The sequence below is a fragment of the Dryobates pubescens genome, chromosome 25 (assembly GCF_014839835.1).
Source record: "Dryobates pubescens isolate bDryPub1 chromosome 25, bDryPub1.pri, whole genome shotgun sequence".
Taxonomy (NCBI): Eukaryota; Metazoa; Chordata; class Aves; order Piciformes; family Picidae; genus Dryobates; species Dryobates pubescens.
Window position 1 is genome coordinate 5,010,970 of NC_071636.1, and position 17,414 is coordinate 5,028,383.

At 60.5% G+C, this 17,414-nt stretch overlaps 1 protein-coding gene across 1 annotated transcript; it reads left to right on the forward strand.

The window, feature by feature from the left end:
- The first annotated feature begins 3,562 nt into the window (after positions 1–3,562).
- On the forward strand, positions 3,563–8,240 carry CRYBB1 (crystallin beta B1). The gene is made up of 6 exons (XM_009909633.2): positions 3,563–3,660; positions 4,269–4,428; positions 5,307–5,425; positions 7,053–7,185; positions 7,293–7,435; positions 7,976–8,240. The coding sequence occupies exons 2-6, from the start codon at positions 4,288–4,290 to the stop codon at positions 8,154–8,156; spliced, it is 717 nt and encodes a 238-aa protein (XP_009907935.1). The 5' UTR covers positions 3,563–3,660; positions 4,269–4,287; the 3' UTR covers positions 8,157–8,240.
- Positions 8,241–17,414: the final 9,174 nt, after the last annotated feature.

Consider the following 17,414-nt stretch of genomic DNA (forward strand, 5'->3'; position numbering starts at 1 on the left):
GCAGCGCTCCTCCTGCCCCATTCCTTCCCGGGAGGTGGTGGAGTCTCCACCTCTGGAGACATTCGAAACCCGCTTGGAGGTGTTCCTGTGTGACCTCCTCCAGGTGAATCCCTCTGGGCAGAGGGGGTGGACTCGATGATCTCCAGAGGTCTCTTCCAACCACCACCACCCTGCTGTGGTGCTATGATTTTGGGAGAGCAGGAGGGAAGATGCATCTGCTCACCACAGCGCTCGCTCTCCCTGCTCAGGCAGAGCAGAGCGGCTCTCCCTGGAAGCCAGGGCAGCTCTTCTGCAGGCTGAGCACACAGCAGCCACCTGGCACGGTACAATCAGGGGCTGGGGGAGAAAGCAAGCAAGAGACAGGTTTGTAAGGGCCTTGGAGGGGCCAAGGATGGAGATCAGTCCTGAAGGAACGCTGCAACGTCCTTCAGCATCTGTGCACAAGGACCTGGAAAGACCCCGCTGCATCCAGGACCTTCAAGCTTGGCTTGTGATGATCCCCCACCAAATCATCCTGGGGTCATGCTGGGGCTCCAAGGGCTGGGCACCCTGCAGAGGCACCCACCCAGCCTGCCCACCCAAGGGAGGAGCAGCAGAAGGAGGCTGTTGGGATGGGTGGGGAAACCCACGAGCCCAGGCAGTGCCACGTCTTGGGACAGCATTTGCCAGAGAACTGCCAAGTGGCTGAGCTGTGACATCCTCCTTCATGCAGCCCTGGGCACTGTGGGGGAGGCAGAGCAGACAGGCATGGCACCTGGGGGGGGCCTGGCTGCACTGGGGCTGTGCTTGATGGCCCCAACATCTGCACCCCCAGCAAAGGTGCATTTGGCACAGGCTGCTCCCAGCCTCTCCCTGCAGCCTGGGCTAAACTCAGCTCGCTGCCAGCCACCAGGGAGGCCACCACAGCTCACTGGCTCTCCACAAGGTGCCCTGGCACTGGGATGTGGTCATGGGGAGTCCAGGCTGCGGCTGGGTGCCCCCCACAGTGCCACTCAGCCCTGGGCAGGGATGCAGCAGCTGGAGCTCTCCGTGCAGCAGGACTCACCGGGGCAGAACAAAGCCCTCTGGCTGGGCATGTGCCCGTGTCTGTGCCTGCCAGGGCTGAGCTGGGTCAGCTCCAGCCACCTGCACCAGGGCTGGGGCTTGGGCAGCTCTTTGCTGTGTCTCAGCTGTGCATCCCTGCAGCCAGAGGCAGGGATGCTCAGTGGGGAGAGCAGAGACTTTTGTGTCTGGGGGTGCTCAGGAACCACTCAGGGCAAATCCCTGCTGCCAGCATTGTCTCAGGGAAAAGCAGCTGCTTGCTGAGGCCTCAGAGTAAGGAGCAAAGCAACCATGGGCAGCAGAGCTTGGTCTCTCCCAGCATGGCTTTCCAGTGCCTGAGTCCAAAAGTGCTTGGAGCTGGGAGGGGAAACAGAGTCAGGAGCAGGGCAGTGGGAGCTGGGGGGGGGGTGGTGGATGAGACCTGAGTAACACCCAGAGGAGAGGGGGCACAGTTAAAATAACTCACCCTGGCTCTGAGAGGAAGAGAGTGCAGCAGAAAACAGCAACCTAACAAACATGTAAATGAAGGCAAACCGAAAACCGTGGCTCTCAAGAAGCCACCTAGTGCCAAGGTGAGAAACCAGAGCGTGGGCAGTGCTTAGGGGAGGAGGGGACAGCAGCACCCGAGCCCAGCTGTGCCTGTGGGCATGGCACAGCCACTGTGAAACCTCTGGAAGAGGAGAAGTGATCGCTAAACACTTTTTGTTGGGGGGTTTAGGGAGTTCCATGGAAACAGGAGGAAGAATTATTTCGCTGTGAGGATGACAGGACACTGGAGCAGGCTGCCCAGGGGGTGTGTGGAGTCTCCCTCTCTGGAGATAGTCAAAACCTGCCTGGATAAGTTCCTGTGTGACCTGCTCTAGGTGATCCTGCTCTGGCAGGGGGGGTTGGACTGGATGATCTCTCGAGGTTCCTTCCAGCCCCTTACATTCTGTGAGTTTGGGCACTGGCCCAGAGGGTGCAGCTGGATCCCACTTCACACTTGAAAGGAACAAAGGACGATGGCAAAAGGAGAGCTCTGAGTGATGAGCTGCTGCTGGTGGTGAAGAGCTGGCCCAGGAGGGCTGGGGACTGCTGCTGCAGGAGGCTGGGGACTGGGAAGGGACCAGGAGGAGACAAGAGTGAAGGTATGAACAGGATCCCAGCAGGCAGACTGGGAGAGCAGATGGTTGGAGGCTCGATGGGAGTTAGAGAAGGGTCCCTGCAAGGGACCTCTACACCCCAGGTGTAGAGAGCAGCAGTGGGGTGCAGGATGTGGCACCACAAGCTGAGCCACCACAGAGCCCGTGCCCAGTGTGTCCCCAGCCAGCCCCCCAAGCCTTCTCTGCCTGTCCTCCATCAGAGACAGCTGTGACATGCCAACCCCCTGCAGGGTGGCGATGGCAAAGCAGGGATGGTGCAGAATGAGCGTGGCACAGGGTTAAAGGGGCTAAAAACCCAGCTCAGGATGGTGCTGGTGGGTGCAGCAAGGAGGGCCATCCCCAGGGGAGAGGGAGCACCACTGTCAGGGACTGGGATGGCTGGGAAAGTGTCAGCTTCCATTATACCTCAGCTGGAAAAAGACCCAACTCTTGATGCAGTTCAAAACACTTGGGTCTTGCAGCCTGGCATCTGCAGGGCAGTGCCCTCAGGAGTTCCTGGGCACAGAGTGATGGTGAAAAACAGAGATGGAGTGTTTGAGGGGATGGACAAGATGACTTTTGAGGGTCACTTCCAACCCCATGCAAGCTGTGGGGCTACTGAGCCTGGAGAGGAGAAGGCTCTGAGGAGACCTAATTGTGGCCTTCCAGTATCTGCAGGGGGCTACAAGAAAGCTGGGGAGGGACTTTTGAGGGTGTCAGGGAGGGATAGGACTGGGGGGGGAAGGAACAAAACTAGAAATGGGTAGATTGAGACTGGATGTGAGGAATAAGTTCTTCCCCAGGAGGGTGGTGAGAGCCTGGCACAGGTTGCCCAGGGAGGTGGTGGAAGCCTCATCCCTGGAGGTGTTTGCAGCCAGGCTGGATGTGGCTGTGAGCAACCTGCTGTAGTGTGAGGTGTCCCTGCCCATGGCAGGGGGGTTGGAACTGGCTGAGCCTTGAGGTCCCTGCCAGCCCTACCAGTTCTGTGATTCTCTGACCTGCTTAAGAGGGGAGAAAGGGGCAGGGAGCAACCAGAGGGCTGGGCACCGGTGGGCACAGGACTGGCGCGGCACCACAGCCGGGCGCCCGGGCGGGTTCGGGCGGCAGGGCCGGCGGGCAGGGGCCGGCGGGCAGGGCCGGTGGGCAGGGGCCGGGTGGCACGGCGGTGCCAGCCGGGCCGCGGCAGGGCTATATATGCCCTGGCGGGGCGGCCGCACGCGCGCGCTGCAAAGTGGCACGGTCAGGCCTTCTGTTGTGCCGCGGGCACAAAGGAAAGTGCTGGGTTCAGCGGCTGGGCACGGGGCCGGGGGAGAGGCTTCCAGCTCGCCCAGCGCTTTGCAGGATGTGATGACTGGGCGGCCGTGCAGACACTGATGAGCTGGCACTTCCTTTGTGTGCCCGCCCGGGGGGTCTGCCCTTGCCAGGCTATAAAGTGGGGGCCTCGCTGCGCCCCGAAACACAAGCCCGCTCACTCCAACAAGAAGCAGCAGCTGCCCAGGTAAGAGGACAAAGTCCCCGGGCACTGGGCTGCAGCCGGACCTGAGGGTGGGGAAGAGGGAGAGGCAGGGTTTCACCTGGGACCACCCCGGCGCCTGGGATCCTGCTGCCCTCTGCTCCCCTGGTAGCTGCTGGTGACGGTCACCTGCAGGGCCACTGATGGGGTGCCCAGCTGAGGGCGTCGTGGAAACTGGGCTGTCCTCTTCCCGTGCCCTCATACGCTGCCCTGGTGCTCAGCTGGGCTGCCAGGAGGGCTGGCCCCATCGCCTGGTACAGACTCAGGACGCAGCCTGGCTGAGGACAGAAGAGAGCGGCTGGGAACTGGTGTTTGGGGCTGCCCTGGGCACCCCTGCAGTGGGGCGACCATGGTTAGGGCTCTTCTGACCACAGAAGGGGAGTGTGGGCATCCAAAACCTCCTGTGGTCCTGCTGGTGAAGGCAGCACTCTCCCTGGCAGCTCCTCTCCCGACTCCGTTTACTTAGCTCGTTTCTGAGCCCTCCCATCCCAATGTGACCGTCCCCGGGGCGGTGTGAGGGCCGGGGTGGGTGCTCATGTCTGTGCCTCCCCTCTAACCTGCTGCTGGCATCTCTGCTGGGTGCCCTGTGCCAGACTTGAGCCCAACACCGCGATGTCTGAGACCACAAAACCCACTGCTCCCGGCCTGGCTGCGGAGGAGAAGGAGAAGGCAGCCCCAGCGCCGACTCCATCCCTCGACCCTGCTCCCGTTGCAAACAGCAAGGGCGAGGAACCCTCCACAGAAGCCTTCAGGGTAAGCCCAGCTGCTCCCCACAGGCAGTGACACGACCTGGGGGTGAGGGATGGTGCCAGCATCTCTGGGTCCGATGGCAGAAGCAGAGCACAGGCGGCCCAGGGGGAAGGAGCCTCCTCGGAGAGCAGAAGAGCGCAGACAATGCCATCCCGCCCTGCTGTGTCCCTGCTGGGCAGCAGCTCTCCGGGTGCAGGATTCAGGCAGCTGCCCAGGAGGGATGGTCTGGATGCCCCACAGCTGGGACAGCTCATTGGGGACCACAGGCTTTGCAAATGCTCTGCCATGGGCCGTGGTGACAGGTCTTGGTTTGGCCACCCCCTCCCTCTGGTCACCTCTGCATCTGGAGGTCCTGGTCTCACCCTGTGAGAGGGTGAAGGAGGAGGCTGCAGGTGACTGGGCCAACACCAAAATGCCATGTTCGTGACAAGACAGGGTGCCACCAAGGTGCTGCAGCAGGGCTGGGGACAAGGGGTGAGCAATGTGAGGACTCTGGTGACACTTCTGCACATACCAGGCAGCAAAGGCCACGGAATGGGTGCAGCTCCTGGAGAAGCAGCTCCTTGCCAGTCCAGCTGGGACCTGATGTGAGCACCAGCACAGGGAGACATGGCTTTGCAGCCCCAAAACTGGGGTCAGGATGAGGTCATCTCAGACTGAGGGTAGCTGTCAGAAGAGGACCTTCCTGTGTTCAGTTGGTGTTGGGATGGAGCTGCTCATGCACAGAGACCAACTTGGCTTGTCCCAAAGTTCTTCAGGAAGCCTTGGAGAGCCAAGGGGGACACAGGGGGTGGTGGGATCAGGCATGCAGGGACGTGCAGCATCACCCTGCCATCCCCATGCATCCACGGCCCCATCCAACCCTTTCCCTCTGCCCCTAGATCATCGTCTTTGACCAGGAGAACTTCCAGGGCAGGCAGATGGAGTTCACCACTGAGTGCCTGAACCTGGGGGACCGCGGCTTCGATCGGGTGCGCAGCGTCATTGTCACCTCTGGACCGTAAGTGACCCTGGCCAGGGAGGGGACCAGGTCCCTGGGGATGTCTCAGGGAGGTGGGGACATGGTCCTAGGGAGCAAGATGGTGTGCAGAGCACTTCCCTGAAGCCTGGACAGAGGGAGAAGCAGGAGGAGGAGCAGCACAGGAGCAGAGCTGGGGAACCCAGGTCTCCCTCGAGGAGGGCAGGATGGTCTGGGCAGGAGGGCAGGATGCCAGGGCCACTTGTAAAACAAAGGGCACTCAGGGCAAAGCCAAGGCAAGGTGCCCACCAGATCTGCCACCTGAAACTGGCCATGAAAGACAAGACCTGTGGATTTTAGAGGCCAAGGTGAAACGAAGTGGGTGCCTCGGAGCAGGCTGCTGGCTGGAGCCACCACAAAGACAAGGCTGAAGCTGACAGGGAAGGGCAGACAGAGAGCCCCTTATGCTTCCCAGTGACAAAGTGTCTGGGAAGGTCTAAAAGCCATGGGAACGTCAACACAGGCAGGGACCAAACTGATGGCCAAATGAGATAACTGATCCGGGTGTTGAAAGCGATCTCACCACGGCCATGCCTGGCTGGAATGCAGGCTGGCAGTGGTGGGACAGCCAGGGGGGGTTGGCAGTGCTGCAGGAAGGGTGCACCAGACACAGCTTGCCCTGGGGGACTGGCCAAGGTGGCTTATGGTCACCTTGAATGACACCACGTAGCACCAGGGAAAACTTTTTTGTTGGGAAGCCAGAATATCCAACTGCTCTTGAAAGGGAAGGGGATGGAGCAGCCCTGAGGAGCTCCGGTGTGACAATGGGAAAGCTGCACTAGATACAGAAGGGATGAAACTTGGGGAGCAGAGGATTTGAGAGTCATTGAGGTCCTCAAGAGTCTTCTGAGACTTTCCCCCCAAATCTACTTAGGGAAAGAGGAAAGCAGAATCAGCCAAGCTGAGCCTTAGAAGCCAGCACAAGGTGGCACTGCCCGCAGTGCTCCAGCACATCTCCTTGCCATCAGGGAAAGACCTGTGGGCATGGGCAGGAAATGAACCCTTTCTGGGGGGGAAGCAGCAAATGTGGGGCTGGGCTGGTGCCTGGGAGCTTTTGGAGCCCTGAGCCTGTAACATACAGAGCACAGCAGCACCTCGTGGCACAGCTGAAGAGGTGACATTGCAGCTGAATGAGCACCCACACGGTGCTCATGGGCTAGATGCCAAGCCTGGCTGGAGCTGGTGCAGCAGAGCGTGAGAGCATGCCAGGAGCAGGCAGCCTGAGCAGCCCAGGCTCAGTGGTGCAAGAGGGAGAAGAGTCAAGGTCCTGAGATAAAGAGAGGACAAGTCTCTGGTGTGCCCCATGCAGGGCTTGCCAGCTTCTTGGGGTCCTGCTGCTCCCTATGATGAGGAAGGGAGCACTGTGGGCACACCGGTGTCTGCTGCTGGCCTCGGATGCGTGTGCCAGTGAGCACTCAGGGGAGTGAGCTTGGTGCTTCACACCAGCTCCTGGCCTGGGAGCAAGGTGGCAGGGGGATGGTGGGACAAGTCCTGACCCTTCATGGGTACCGGGCGCCCAGCTCCAGCACCCCACGGGCTGGCAGAGCAGGAAAGGAGCTGCTGCAGTGGCATCTGACCCACTGCATTGTCTTCCCCCTCCTCTCCCCAGCTGGGTGGCCTACGAGCAGGCCAACATGCGTGGGGAGATGTTCATCCTGGAGAAGGGCGAGTACCCTCGCTGGGACACCTGGTCCAGCAGCTACCGGAGCGACTGCTTCATGTCCATGCGTCCCATCAAGATGGTGAGTGGTGGCAGAAGGCACCCAGCGGGCTCTGCCCCAGGGCTGGGCGCCAGCAAGCTCCAGGGCTTTGCCCACGCCACCCAGCACCTTCCCTCTCTCTCCTCCAGGAGGCTGAGGACCACAAAATCTCCCTGTACGAGTCTGCTGACTTCAAGGGCAACAAGATGGAAATCCAGGAGGACGACGTGCCCAGCCTCTGGGCTTATGGCTTCTGTGACCGCGTGGGCAGCGTGCAGGTGCCCAGTGGAACGTAAGCTGGGCTGTGGTGGTGGTGGCTGACCCCTGCCAGGCTCCCCCTCCTCCCTCACGCCTCAGCTCCCTGCCTGCTGAGCCTGGGCACCCACACAGGGGGCTCAGTCAGCTATGAAGTGCCACCCAGGTGGTGGAACCCATCACCCAGGGGGTGGAACCCAGTACACAGGGGGTTCAGGGAGGGCACTGTGAGTGGGTCCATAGGAGGGCACAGCCAGTGGGTCTTTTCCAACCTGGTTAATTCTATTCTATTCTATTCTATTCTATTCTATTCTATTCTATTCTATTCTATTCTATTCTATTCTATTCTATTCTATTCTATTCTATTCGTGGGAGGAACTGCTAGCGAGTACGAGGGGCACAGCCAGGGGGTACACGGGAGGAGCTGCTAGTGGGTAGGAGGGGCACAGCCAGTGGGTACATGGGGAAACTGCCAGCGGGTGCCTAGGGTCCCCTACCCGAGAGCGTACCGCTGGGCTCACTGCTGCCCGTAGCGGCCAGCGCCGCTCAGGTGCCCTCTGTTGGCTTTCCCTTACAGCTGGGTCGGGTACCAGTACCCTGGCTACAGAGGCTACCAGTACCTCTTTGAGACCGGAGACTTCCGACACTGGAACGAGTGGTCCGCCTTCCAACCCCAGATCCAATCCATCCGCCGCATCCGGGACATGCAGTGGGACCAGAAGGGGACCTTCGTCACCCCCGACGCGCCCTCCGACTGAGCGTGCCCGCCTGCTAGCTACAGAGTCCCGGGCCCCGTGGGGCACCCCCGCCTCCCCCCGCGCTCGCCTGCCCAGCACTTTCCTTGTACATTGCACATTCCCTGGATGTTCTCTACCTTGCGAGGCAAATTAAAAAAATCCCAGAAGACTAAACCCGCTCAGAGTCGCTGCCCCCGGGGGATGCCCCCCCCGGCTTTGGCCCGCCTTGTGCCAGGAGGGGGCGGGCGGAGGGTGGTTTCCCCCCCGGGAATTGCGCTCAACGGGATCGCTCCCCTCTGCCCTTGCGCCGGGGATGCGGTGGGGATAAAGGAGGACGCCGGGGGGAGCAGGATGGGGATGGAGGGAGGGGGTGGCAGAAGTCTCCTCCAGCCTCATGTGGATTCCTTACGGACTTCAGGGAACACCAGGAGTGGCCGAACCGTGGGGGTCCTGCTGGGGAGAGGGCTACGGAGAGCCGCAGGGCGCTGCTGGTGGGTACGCGGGGGGCACTGCTGGGCTGTGAGCAGCATGCAGCGGGACTCCCCGGGAGCGGCCAATAATTACCGGCACTAATTGCTGCCAATCGAGGACCCGAGCCAGTTTCAGGGAGATTCCACCCCGCCCTCCCCCACCAAGAACCGGCCTCCGTTTCCACCCCACCCAGCGCCTCCCTCGGGCACTGTTCCCTGCTTCGTATCCCGGGGCGGCACCTTCCGGGGCTGTTCCCACTTTGCTAATTAGCGATCGCACTGATTACACTAATTGCACCGATTACAGCGCCGCCGGGTGCCGGGCACCGGGCACCATGCACCGCGCCGCAGCGCCCGGGAGAAGGCGATCCCCTGTCCCCGGGTCACGGCCGTGCCCTGGTCCCGGCCCCAGCTCCCCGGTAGGGAGCACACGCGCGTCGCGGGCACACGCCCGGTGCCGGGCACGCGCGCATCACGTGACGGCCGCCGCCGCCCGCCCTCCCTCGCGCGTTCCCGGTGCCGCCGCCGCCGCCGCCGCCGCCGCCGGGCGCATGCGCGGCCCCGGGGATCCCGTCCCCTCGTGCGCGTGACGTCGCCGCGTCTCGCGCCGCTCCGGACCGGTGGCAGCGGTGACGGCGACGGCGACGGCGACGGCGACGGCAGCGGTAACGGTAACGGTGGCCCCGATGAGCGGGGGATCGACTCCGGTAGCAGGGCGGTGCTCCTTCCTCTGCTGCCGGGGTGGTGCTCGGTAGCGGCAGGGGGTGCGGGAGCGCGGCGGGCAGCGCTCGGTGCTCGCTGTGCGAGGCTCTTCGGTGCTCGCTGTGCGAGGCTCTCGGTGCGGAGCGGCCGCTGCGCCGGGCGGCGTGGGATGCTCGATGCTCTGTGCCGCCGGGGGGGAGATGCAGGGTGCTCGGTGTACGGAGAGGTGCTCGGTGAGGGGTGTGTGGGGAGGATGCAGGGTGCTCGGTTCCGGGTGTTCGGTGCACGGAGAGCTGTGGGGTGCTGGGTGCGTGGGGAGTGCAGGGTGCTCGGGGCGGGAATGGAGGATGCTCGGTGTTGGGTGCTCGGTGTGGGGTGCTGGGTGCTCAGAGCGCTTTCCTGTGCAGGATGCTGGGTGCTCGGTGTGGTACTGGGTGCACAGAGTGGTTCAGGGTGCTGGGAGTGGTGCAGGTGGAGAGTGCTGGGTGCTCAGAGCAGTGCCAGATGCAGGGTGCTGGATGCTTGGAGTGGTGCGGGATGCTTGGGGCATGCAGCGTGCTGGGAGGGGGTGTGTTGAGGGTGGTCAGTGAGTTAGGGATGGAGGGTACCAGGTGCCCAGAGTGGTGGTGGGTGTACAGAGTGGTTCAGGGTGTGAAGGATGCAGGGTGCCAGGTCCCCAGAGTGGTGCTGGGTGCACTGCACAGAGTGGTTCAGGGTGCTCAGGGTGTGAGGGATGCTGGGTGCTCAGAGTGGTTCAGGGTGCTCAGGATGCGTGGGATGCAGGGTCCTCAGTGCCTAAAGCAATGCTGGGTGCCCAGATCTGTTCAGGGTGCTCAGGATGTGAAGGATGCAGGGTGCTCAGTGCCTAGAGCGGTGCTGGGTGCCCAGATCTGTTCAGGGTGCTCAGGATGCTGGGTGCCCAGAGTGGTTCAGGGTGCTCAGGATGTGAGGGATGCAGGGTGCTGGGTGCCTAGAGTGGTGCTGGATGCCCAGATCTGTTCAGGGTGCTCAGGATGCAAGGTGCTGGGTGCCCAGAGAGTTTCAGGATGCTCAGGATGTGAGGGATGCAGGGTGCTGGGTGCCTAGAGTGGTGCTGGATGCCCAGATCTGTTCAGGGTGCTCAGGATGCAAGGTGCTGGGTGCCCAGAGAGTTTCAGGGTGCTCAGGATGTGAGTGATGCAGGGTGCTCGGTGCCTAGCGCGGTGCTGGGTGCCCAGAGTGGTTCAGGGTGCTCAGGATGTGAGGGATGCAGGGTGCTGGGTGCCCAGATGCGTTCAGGGTGCTCAGTGCAGGGGGCTGCAGGGCGCCGGGTGTTGTGCAGAGGCAAGCTCTGGGGGGCTGTTGCCCCACGGTGCTGCAAGACCGGCGCTGTTTCCACGGAAAGCTCCAGCTCCTTGGGACCGAGCGGTGGTCTCTGGAGCTGCTGGCAGCAGGTTCCCGGTGCGGGCAGCATGAGCTGGGGCCACCACCACCACCCCAGCGCTCAACGGGGCAGGGCTGGGTTCGCGTTGCCGTGGAGCTTCGTCCTGGCCCTCTCTGTGTTTGTTTGCACGCTGGGGCCGGGTCCAAAACCCATCTCAGGGCTTGAAGCCCCTCTGCACACGTTGTCTCCTGCGAGCCACAGCCCGGCCCTGCCGGCGGCTTGTACTTAGGGCGAGGGCTGCTGGAGTTGTCCCCATGGCACCACGGCCCTGCCGCTGCTGCTGCTGCTGCTGCGCGGGCACCGAGGGAGGGCTGGCGAGGCGAGGAGCGGGCTCGGTGCCAGCAGGCTTCCAAAATTCGATGCTGCTTTTCTGGGAATGCTGCAGCATGCCCGTGGGGGGGCGGGAGGGGTGGGGGGAGGGGGAGCTTGTCAAGTGCCAACGCAGGTTCTGATGGCTCCTGCCAGCAGGGTTCCGTGCTGCTGTGTGCCTGTGTGTGAGGGGGATGTGTGGCAGCAGGGAGAGGAGGTCTGCAGGGTGCTCCTGAGGGGGAGCAGTCCCTGAAATAGAATAGAATAGAATTAACCAGGTTGGAAGAGACCTTGGAGATCATCCAGTCCAACCTATCACCCAGCACCATCTAATCAACCAAACCATGGCACCAAGTGCCCCATCCAGGCTCTTCCTAAGCACCTCCAGGGATGGGGACTCCACCACCTCCCTGGGCAGCACATCCTAATGGCCAATCTCTCTGTCTATGAAGAACTTCTTCCTAACATCCAGCCTAAACCTCCCCTGGCACAGCTTGAGACTGTGTCCTCTTGTTCTGGTGCTGGGTGCCTGGGAGAAGAGACCAACCCCCACCTGGCTACAACCTCCCTTCAGGGAGCTGTAGAGAGCAAGAAGGTCTCCCCTGAGCCTCCTCTTCTCCAGGCTAAGCAACCCCAGCTCCCTCAGCCTCAAATTGGGGTTGGTTTCCAGGGCTGACTTTTCCTGCCCAGCCTGCAGTCTGTGCATGGACTTCAAGTTGTCCTTGAGCCAGCAATGTGCTCTCATGGTCAAGATGCAAATGGACTCCTGGGGTGCATCAAGAAGAGTGTGGCCAGCAGGTTGAGAGAGGTTCTCCTGCTCCTCTGCTCTGCCCCAGTGAGGCCACACCTGGAGGACTGGGTCCAGTGCTGGGCTCCCCAGTTCAAGAGAGACAGGGAACTACTGGAGGGTCTAAGGATTGAGAGGCCTGGAGTGTCTCTGTGGGAGGAAAGGCTGAGAGCCCTGGGGCTGCTGAGTCTGGAGAAGAGCAGCCCCAGAGGAGATCTGCTTTAGTGAGAGCCACAGGACCTGTGGGGAGCAAGAGGCTGGGGCCAGACTCTTGTCAGTGGTGCCCAGTGGCAGGACAAGGGGCAAAGGGCACAAACTGGAACCCAGGAGGTTCCATCTGACCAGGAGGAGAATCTTCTTTGGTGTGAGGCTGCTGGAGCCCTGGAGCTGGCTGCCCAGAGAGGTTGTGGAGTCTCCTTCTCTGGAGAGATTCCAACCCCACCTGGACATTGTGATCCTGGGCAGGCTGCTGTGGGTGCCCCTGGATGATCTCCAGAGGTCTGTTCCAACCCCCCACCATGCTGGGATTGGGAGGTCACTGCTGGGACCTGGCCAGTTGCCCTGCTTGTGGAGCCATGCAGTGTGCCTCAGGGCCACCGAGCAGCTGCCCCTTGTCCCCTCACAGGGTTTGCAAACAAGGAGCACCAACAGCAGCAGAGGGCTGCTCAAGCCACAGCCCTCAGAAGTGAAGCAAGAGGCTGGTTCCCAGACCTGAGCCCAAACCCAGGATGGGGACTGGACATGTGGCTGTGGCGTGAGGTGCTTCTCCATGGAGAAACAGCCCTGACCTGTGAGCTCTGCAGCTGCTGCAGCCCACAGATGAACACAGAGTGGTGGGGGCTGGAAAGGGACCTGTTAAACTGGGGAGCCCAGAACTGGACCCAGTACTCCAGATGTGGCCTTTACTAAGGCAGAGTAGAGGGGGAGCAGAACCTCCCTTGACCTGCTGGCCACACTCTTCTTCATGCACCCCAAGAGACCATTGGCCCTCTTGGCTACAAGGGCAACATTGCTGGCTCATGGGCCACTTGAAGTCCACCAGGACTCCAATGTCCTTCTCCATGGAGCTGCTTTCCAGCAGGTCAGCCCCTGGAGCTGCCCCAACTACAGGCTGCTGCCATGGGTGGCATAAGGAGGAAGGACAGCGTGAGGAGGAAGGACAGCATGCAGGGACAGCCTTGGTGGCCCAGCATTTGCAGCTGTAAGTGGCAGCAGAGGACCCAGAGCTGGGCTTCTGCAGGCAGGAACTGAGCTGTGAAGCACTTGGATGTGCTCCTCACCCCTCACCATGAGATCTTCCCAATGAGGGTGGTGAGAGCCTGGCACAGGTTGCCCAGGGAGGTGGTGGAAGCCTCAGCCCTGGAGGTTTTTGAGGCCAGGCTGGATGTGGCTGTGAGCAACCTACTGTAGTGTGAGGTGTCCCTGCCCATGGCAGGGGGGTTGGAACTAGCTGATCCTTGAGGTCCCTTCCAACATCCCTGGAGGTGTTTAGGAAGAGCGTGGATGGGGTGCTTGGTGCCATGGTTGAGTTGATTAGATGGTGTTGGGTGATAGGTTGGACTGGCTGATCCTTGAGGTCCCTTCCAACCCTGACAATTCTCTGATTCTCAGGGTAATTTGTCTTTGGTGGTGGCCAGAGCAGCACATCTGGGCAGGACCCAGTTCCTGTTCTCCCATCCAGTTTCACAAGAGCTTCCCCCACCCCGAGGCTTGGTTGGAGGCTGTGCCACGTCCTCCCTGGGAGCTGTGCAGGCACATGGGCACTGCACCACATGGAGCATGGAGGGGACACATCTTCAGATGGGGCTGGGCAGCACCCAAAACTGCTTGCCCCTGTGGCAGGGGACATGCTGAGGACCTTGTGCCCGCAGGGATGGGCAGAAGGAGGTGGGTACAGCACCATTCCTCCCCCACCTTGCTGCCCAAGGCATGTGTGCCTCCAGCTCTGGGCAGGGCTGCTGCCACTGTGGGAGGAAATAAAATATTTTGATTGTGTTTCTTAAGCAAATTTGAGGGCTTTGGGGTTTCTCTTGCAGAAACAGCTTCTTTTTTTGTCCTGCATGCCCTGATCTTGGGGGATGGAGCTTGTGGAGACTTCTGGGTTGGCACGTGGGTTTGCAAAAATGTGGCTTTTGAAGGTGCTCAGGATGTTTTGTCCCTGGTTTCTCTTCCTTCCCTGACCTTTGGTGGGCTCTGCCCACCACGGGGGATCTTGGTTTGGGCAGGAAGAGTCAAGGTTTGGTGAGTTAATGTGGGAGCTGCAGGCTTGGGCTCCTCTCTAGAGCGGCTCCCTGGGGACCTCCCTGCCACCAGGGGTGGGATTTGGAAGGTTGGAGGAGTGGGGAACAGCTCTGTGCTTCTCAGGAACCCCTCATCCAGCTCTTGTGGGGGGGACTGGGATGGGAGGGCTGCTGGTCAGGGGGCAAGGGAGCATGGCAGTGTGTCTGTCTGTCTGTCACTGCTGGCGAGGCGTCACCGGGCTGCCTTTGCCTCTGTTCCCCTGAGGCAGCGACTGCAGAGTAATTAAGGAAAGGTAAAGCTCTGTTAATTGGAGCTGTGGGTTAATTGAAAGTCAGGAGCTCCTCTCCTAACAGAGCTCCTCTCCTGCTTCAGCACAAGTGCTTCCAAAGTGGAGGACAAGAAATCTGGGGGGGGTGGCCCCACTGTCACTGGAGGGTCGCAGGCACCCCTCCTGCTCCAGCATCCAGCCCTCACAGCCCTACCTCCCTTCTCTGCCTTGGTCCTTCCAGCAGCAGCTGAGCCTCCTGGTCAGGCTTTGGAATAGGTTGCCCAGGGAGGTGGTGGAGTCCCCATGCCTGGGGGTGTTCAAGAAACCTGTGGCCATGGCACTTTGGGACATGGTTTGATGGTCTCGGGGTGGTCTGGGGGTCATGGTTGGACTCAATGATGACTTTTCCAACCAAACCAGTTGTGTGATTCCTGCCCCTGCTCCTTGAGCCAAGAGGGAACCTGGTGAGCCCCTTCCTCCCTGGCTTTGCTGGAGCTTTCATGGAATCAATCAGGATTGGAAGGGACCACAAGGATCATCTAGTTCCAACCCCCCTGCCCTGGGCAGCCTGTTCTAGCTCACACTAGAGCTTTGCTGGGGTGCAGTGGTTTGTGCCAGGTCACTGGGGTTGGTGCCTCCACCCCTGCCTTCTGCCAGCAGCTTTCACTTTGGGCCTTTCATAATTCATAAGGCAGTCTGAGACAAAGGCTGCTGCCTCAGGGAGGGCTTTGCACCTCTGGGTGGTGTGGCTCCCATGGATGGGTGATAAAATGCCGCTGCTGTGCTGGGACCCCGAGGATGGTGGAGCAAAGGCACTTCACACTGGTGGGATTTTTGTTATTTCAGGAGCCTTGGAGCACTGAGCAGGGTAATAGAATGTTTTTCTTTCTGATCATAATAGCCTCAAAGTAACAAAAAATCAATCCCCTTGTGCTGTGAGATGCCCACTGGCTTCTTTCTTGCTGTGATTTAGAGCCTGGTCCAGCAGCTTCAGCTCAAGGTTCCACCTTGTAGAGTTTATTGAGGGGTGGAGGGCCCCTGGCTGGTGCTGAGTGCACTCAGCAGAAAGGGAGTGGGGCAGGAGCCATGAGGACAGCAGAGCTGGCATGTCCTGCAGCTGCTGTGGGGCTGAGATGAGCTGCTTGGGTGCTAAGGTGCAAGCTTGGGCCCCCCTCCTTGAGCTTTGGGTGCTTAACACACAGTCTTGCAGCCTTTTCACAGAGTCACAGCAGAGCTGGCATGTCCTGCAGCTGCTGTGGGGCTGAGATGAGCTGCTTGGGTGCTAAGGTGCAAACTTGGGCCCCCCTCCTTGAGCTTTGGGTGCTTAACACGCAGTCTTGCAGCCTTTTCACAGAGTCACAGAGTGGTGGGGGATGGAAGGGACCTCTGGAGATCAAGCCCAACCTCCCCCTTGCCAGGGCAGCTTCAGCCAGAGCAGGTTGCACAGGATGGCTTTGAATAGCTCCAGCGATGGAGCTCCACCGCCTCTGAGCAGCCAGTTTCAGGGCTCTCTACCACCTTCAACATCAAGAAGTTCTTCCTTGGTGTCTTGATGGAGCTTTCTGTGTGCAGGCTTGTGCCCATTTGGACTGTCCCAGTTCTAGCTGGGATGGTGGTGGTGGTGCAGATGCAAACCACGGTGCGGTTCGCCCCGCTGGGGGATTTTCAGAGGGCCCTGGGGCCCCAAGGTGCTCTCTGCCTTGGCTTCTTCCTGGAATTGGCTTCTGATTCCTGTTGCTGTGAGGGGATCTGTGGCCTGCAGTGCATCTTCAGCTTCCACAGGCAAACCCCATTCTGCTTGTGGTGCTGCTGCTCTTGCCACGTGGTGTCCTGCAAGCAGCTTCTTGGGCGCCGGAGGTTCTGTTGAGCAGCTGAATTTCGAGCTTCTCCTTTTGCCACCTGGAGCCTGAGGGTTGTCCAAAGCTGCTGCTCTGCTGTGAGCAGCTGTGGTGTTGACCAGGGTGGGCAGAGAAGGTTGGACCCTGCTCCCATCAGCTGGCTGACCCTGCAGGGATCGATTGGCAGCGCTGGGGGAGCGGCAGCTATGGGGTTGTGCAACGGGGCTGGCGCTGTGCTGAGCCACAGCCATCCTGTGAGCACCAGCAGCTGGCAGAGCTGGCTGCTTGCTCTGTGCCTGCTGCTGCTCAGCCACCTCCTGGGGAAGGTTTTCAGATCTCCTCTTCAGCCTTTGCTCCAGCTGCTTTGACAATGAGAAGGGAATCACAGGATTGCTTGGGTGGGGAAAGCCCTCTAAGGTCATCAAGGCCAACCAGCAGCCCAACAGCTCCATGGCCATCAAACCCTGTCCCACAGCGCCATGGCCACACATGTCTTGAACACTTCCAGGGTTGGGGACTCCACCACCCCCCTGGGCAGCCTGTTCCAGTGCCTGACCACTCTTGCAGGCAAGAAGTTTCTCCTGATCTCCAACCTAACCCTCCCCTGGCACAGTTTCAGGCCATTTCCTCTCATCCTGTCACCAGATCCTAGGGAGAAGAGACCAACCCCACCTCACTGCAACCTCCTTACAGGGAGCTGTAGAGAGCCAGCAGGTCTCCCTTCAGCCTCCTCTTCTCCAGACTAAACAACCCCAGCTCCCTCAGCTGCTCCTCACCAGCCCTGTTCTCCAGACCCTTCACCAACTTCCTTGCCCTTCTCCAGACCCAGTCCAGCTCCTCAATGTCCTTCTTGGAGTGAGGGGCCCAAAACTGAACCTGGTGACCAGTCCAGGGGGACAATCACTTCCCTACTCATGCTGGCCACACTAGCCCTGATACAAGCTCCTCTCCTGGGTCTTGTTTCATCCTCCTGCTGTCTGCTGCTTCCTCCTCTGGACCTGAGCATCTCAGGGCTGCTAAAGGAGATGCCTTGGAGTCATTGGGTGTGTTGAAAGACCTGTTAGGAGAAGTGTGGCATAAGCAGGGTAGATTTAGGTTGGACATTAGGAGGAAGTCCTTCCCAAGGAGGGTGATGAAATACTGGAACAGGTTGCCCAGGGACGTGGTTGAGGTCCCACCCCTTGAGACATTCAAGGTGAAACCTGATGTGGCCCTGGGCAACCTGATCTAGTTGGAGGTGT

What these genes read in the sequence shown, in the direction of transcription:
- CRYBB1 (XM_009909633.2), top strand. Translation starts at nt 4,288, where the DNA reads ATGTCTGAGACCACAAAACCCACTGCTCCCGGCCTGGCTGCGGAGGAG. An exon ending in GTCATTGTCACCTCTGGACC is followed by an intron (nt 5,426 to 7,052) that starts GTAAGTGACCCT and finishes TCCTCTCCCCAG; the next exon opens with CTGGGTGGCCTACGAGCAGG. An exon ending in GTGCAGGTGCCCAGTGGAAC is followed by an intron (nt 7,436 to 7,975) that starts GTAAGCTGGGCT and finishes TTTCCCTTACAG; the next exon opens with CTGGGTCGGGTACCAGTACC.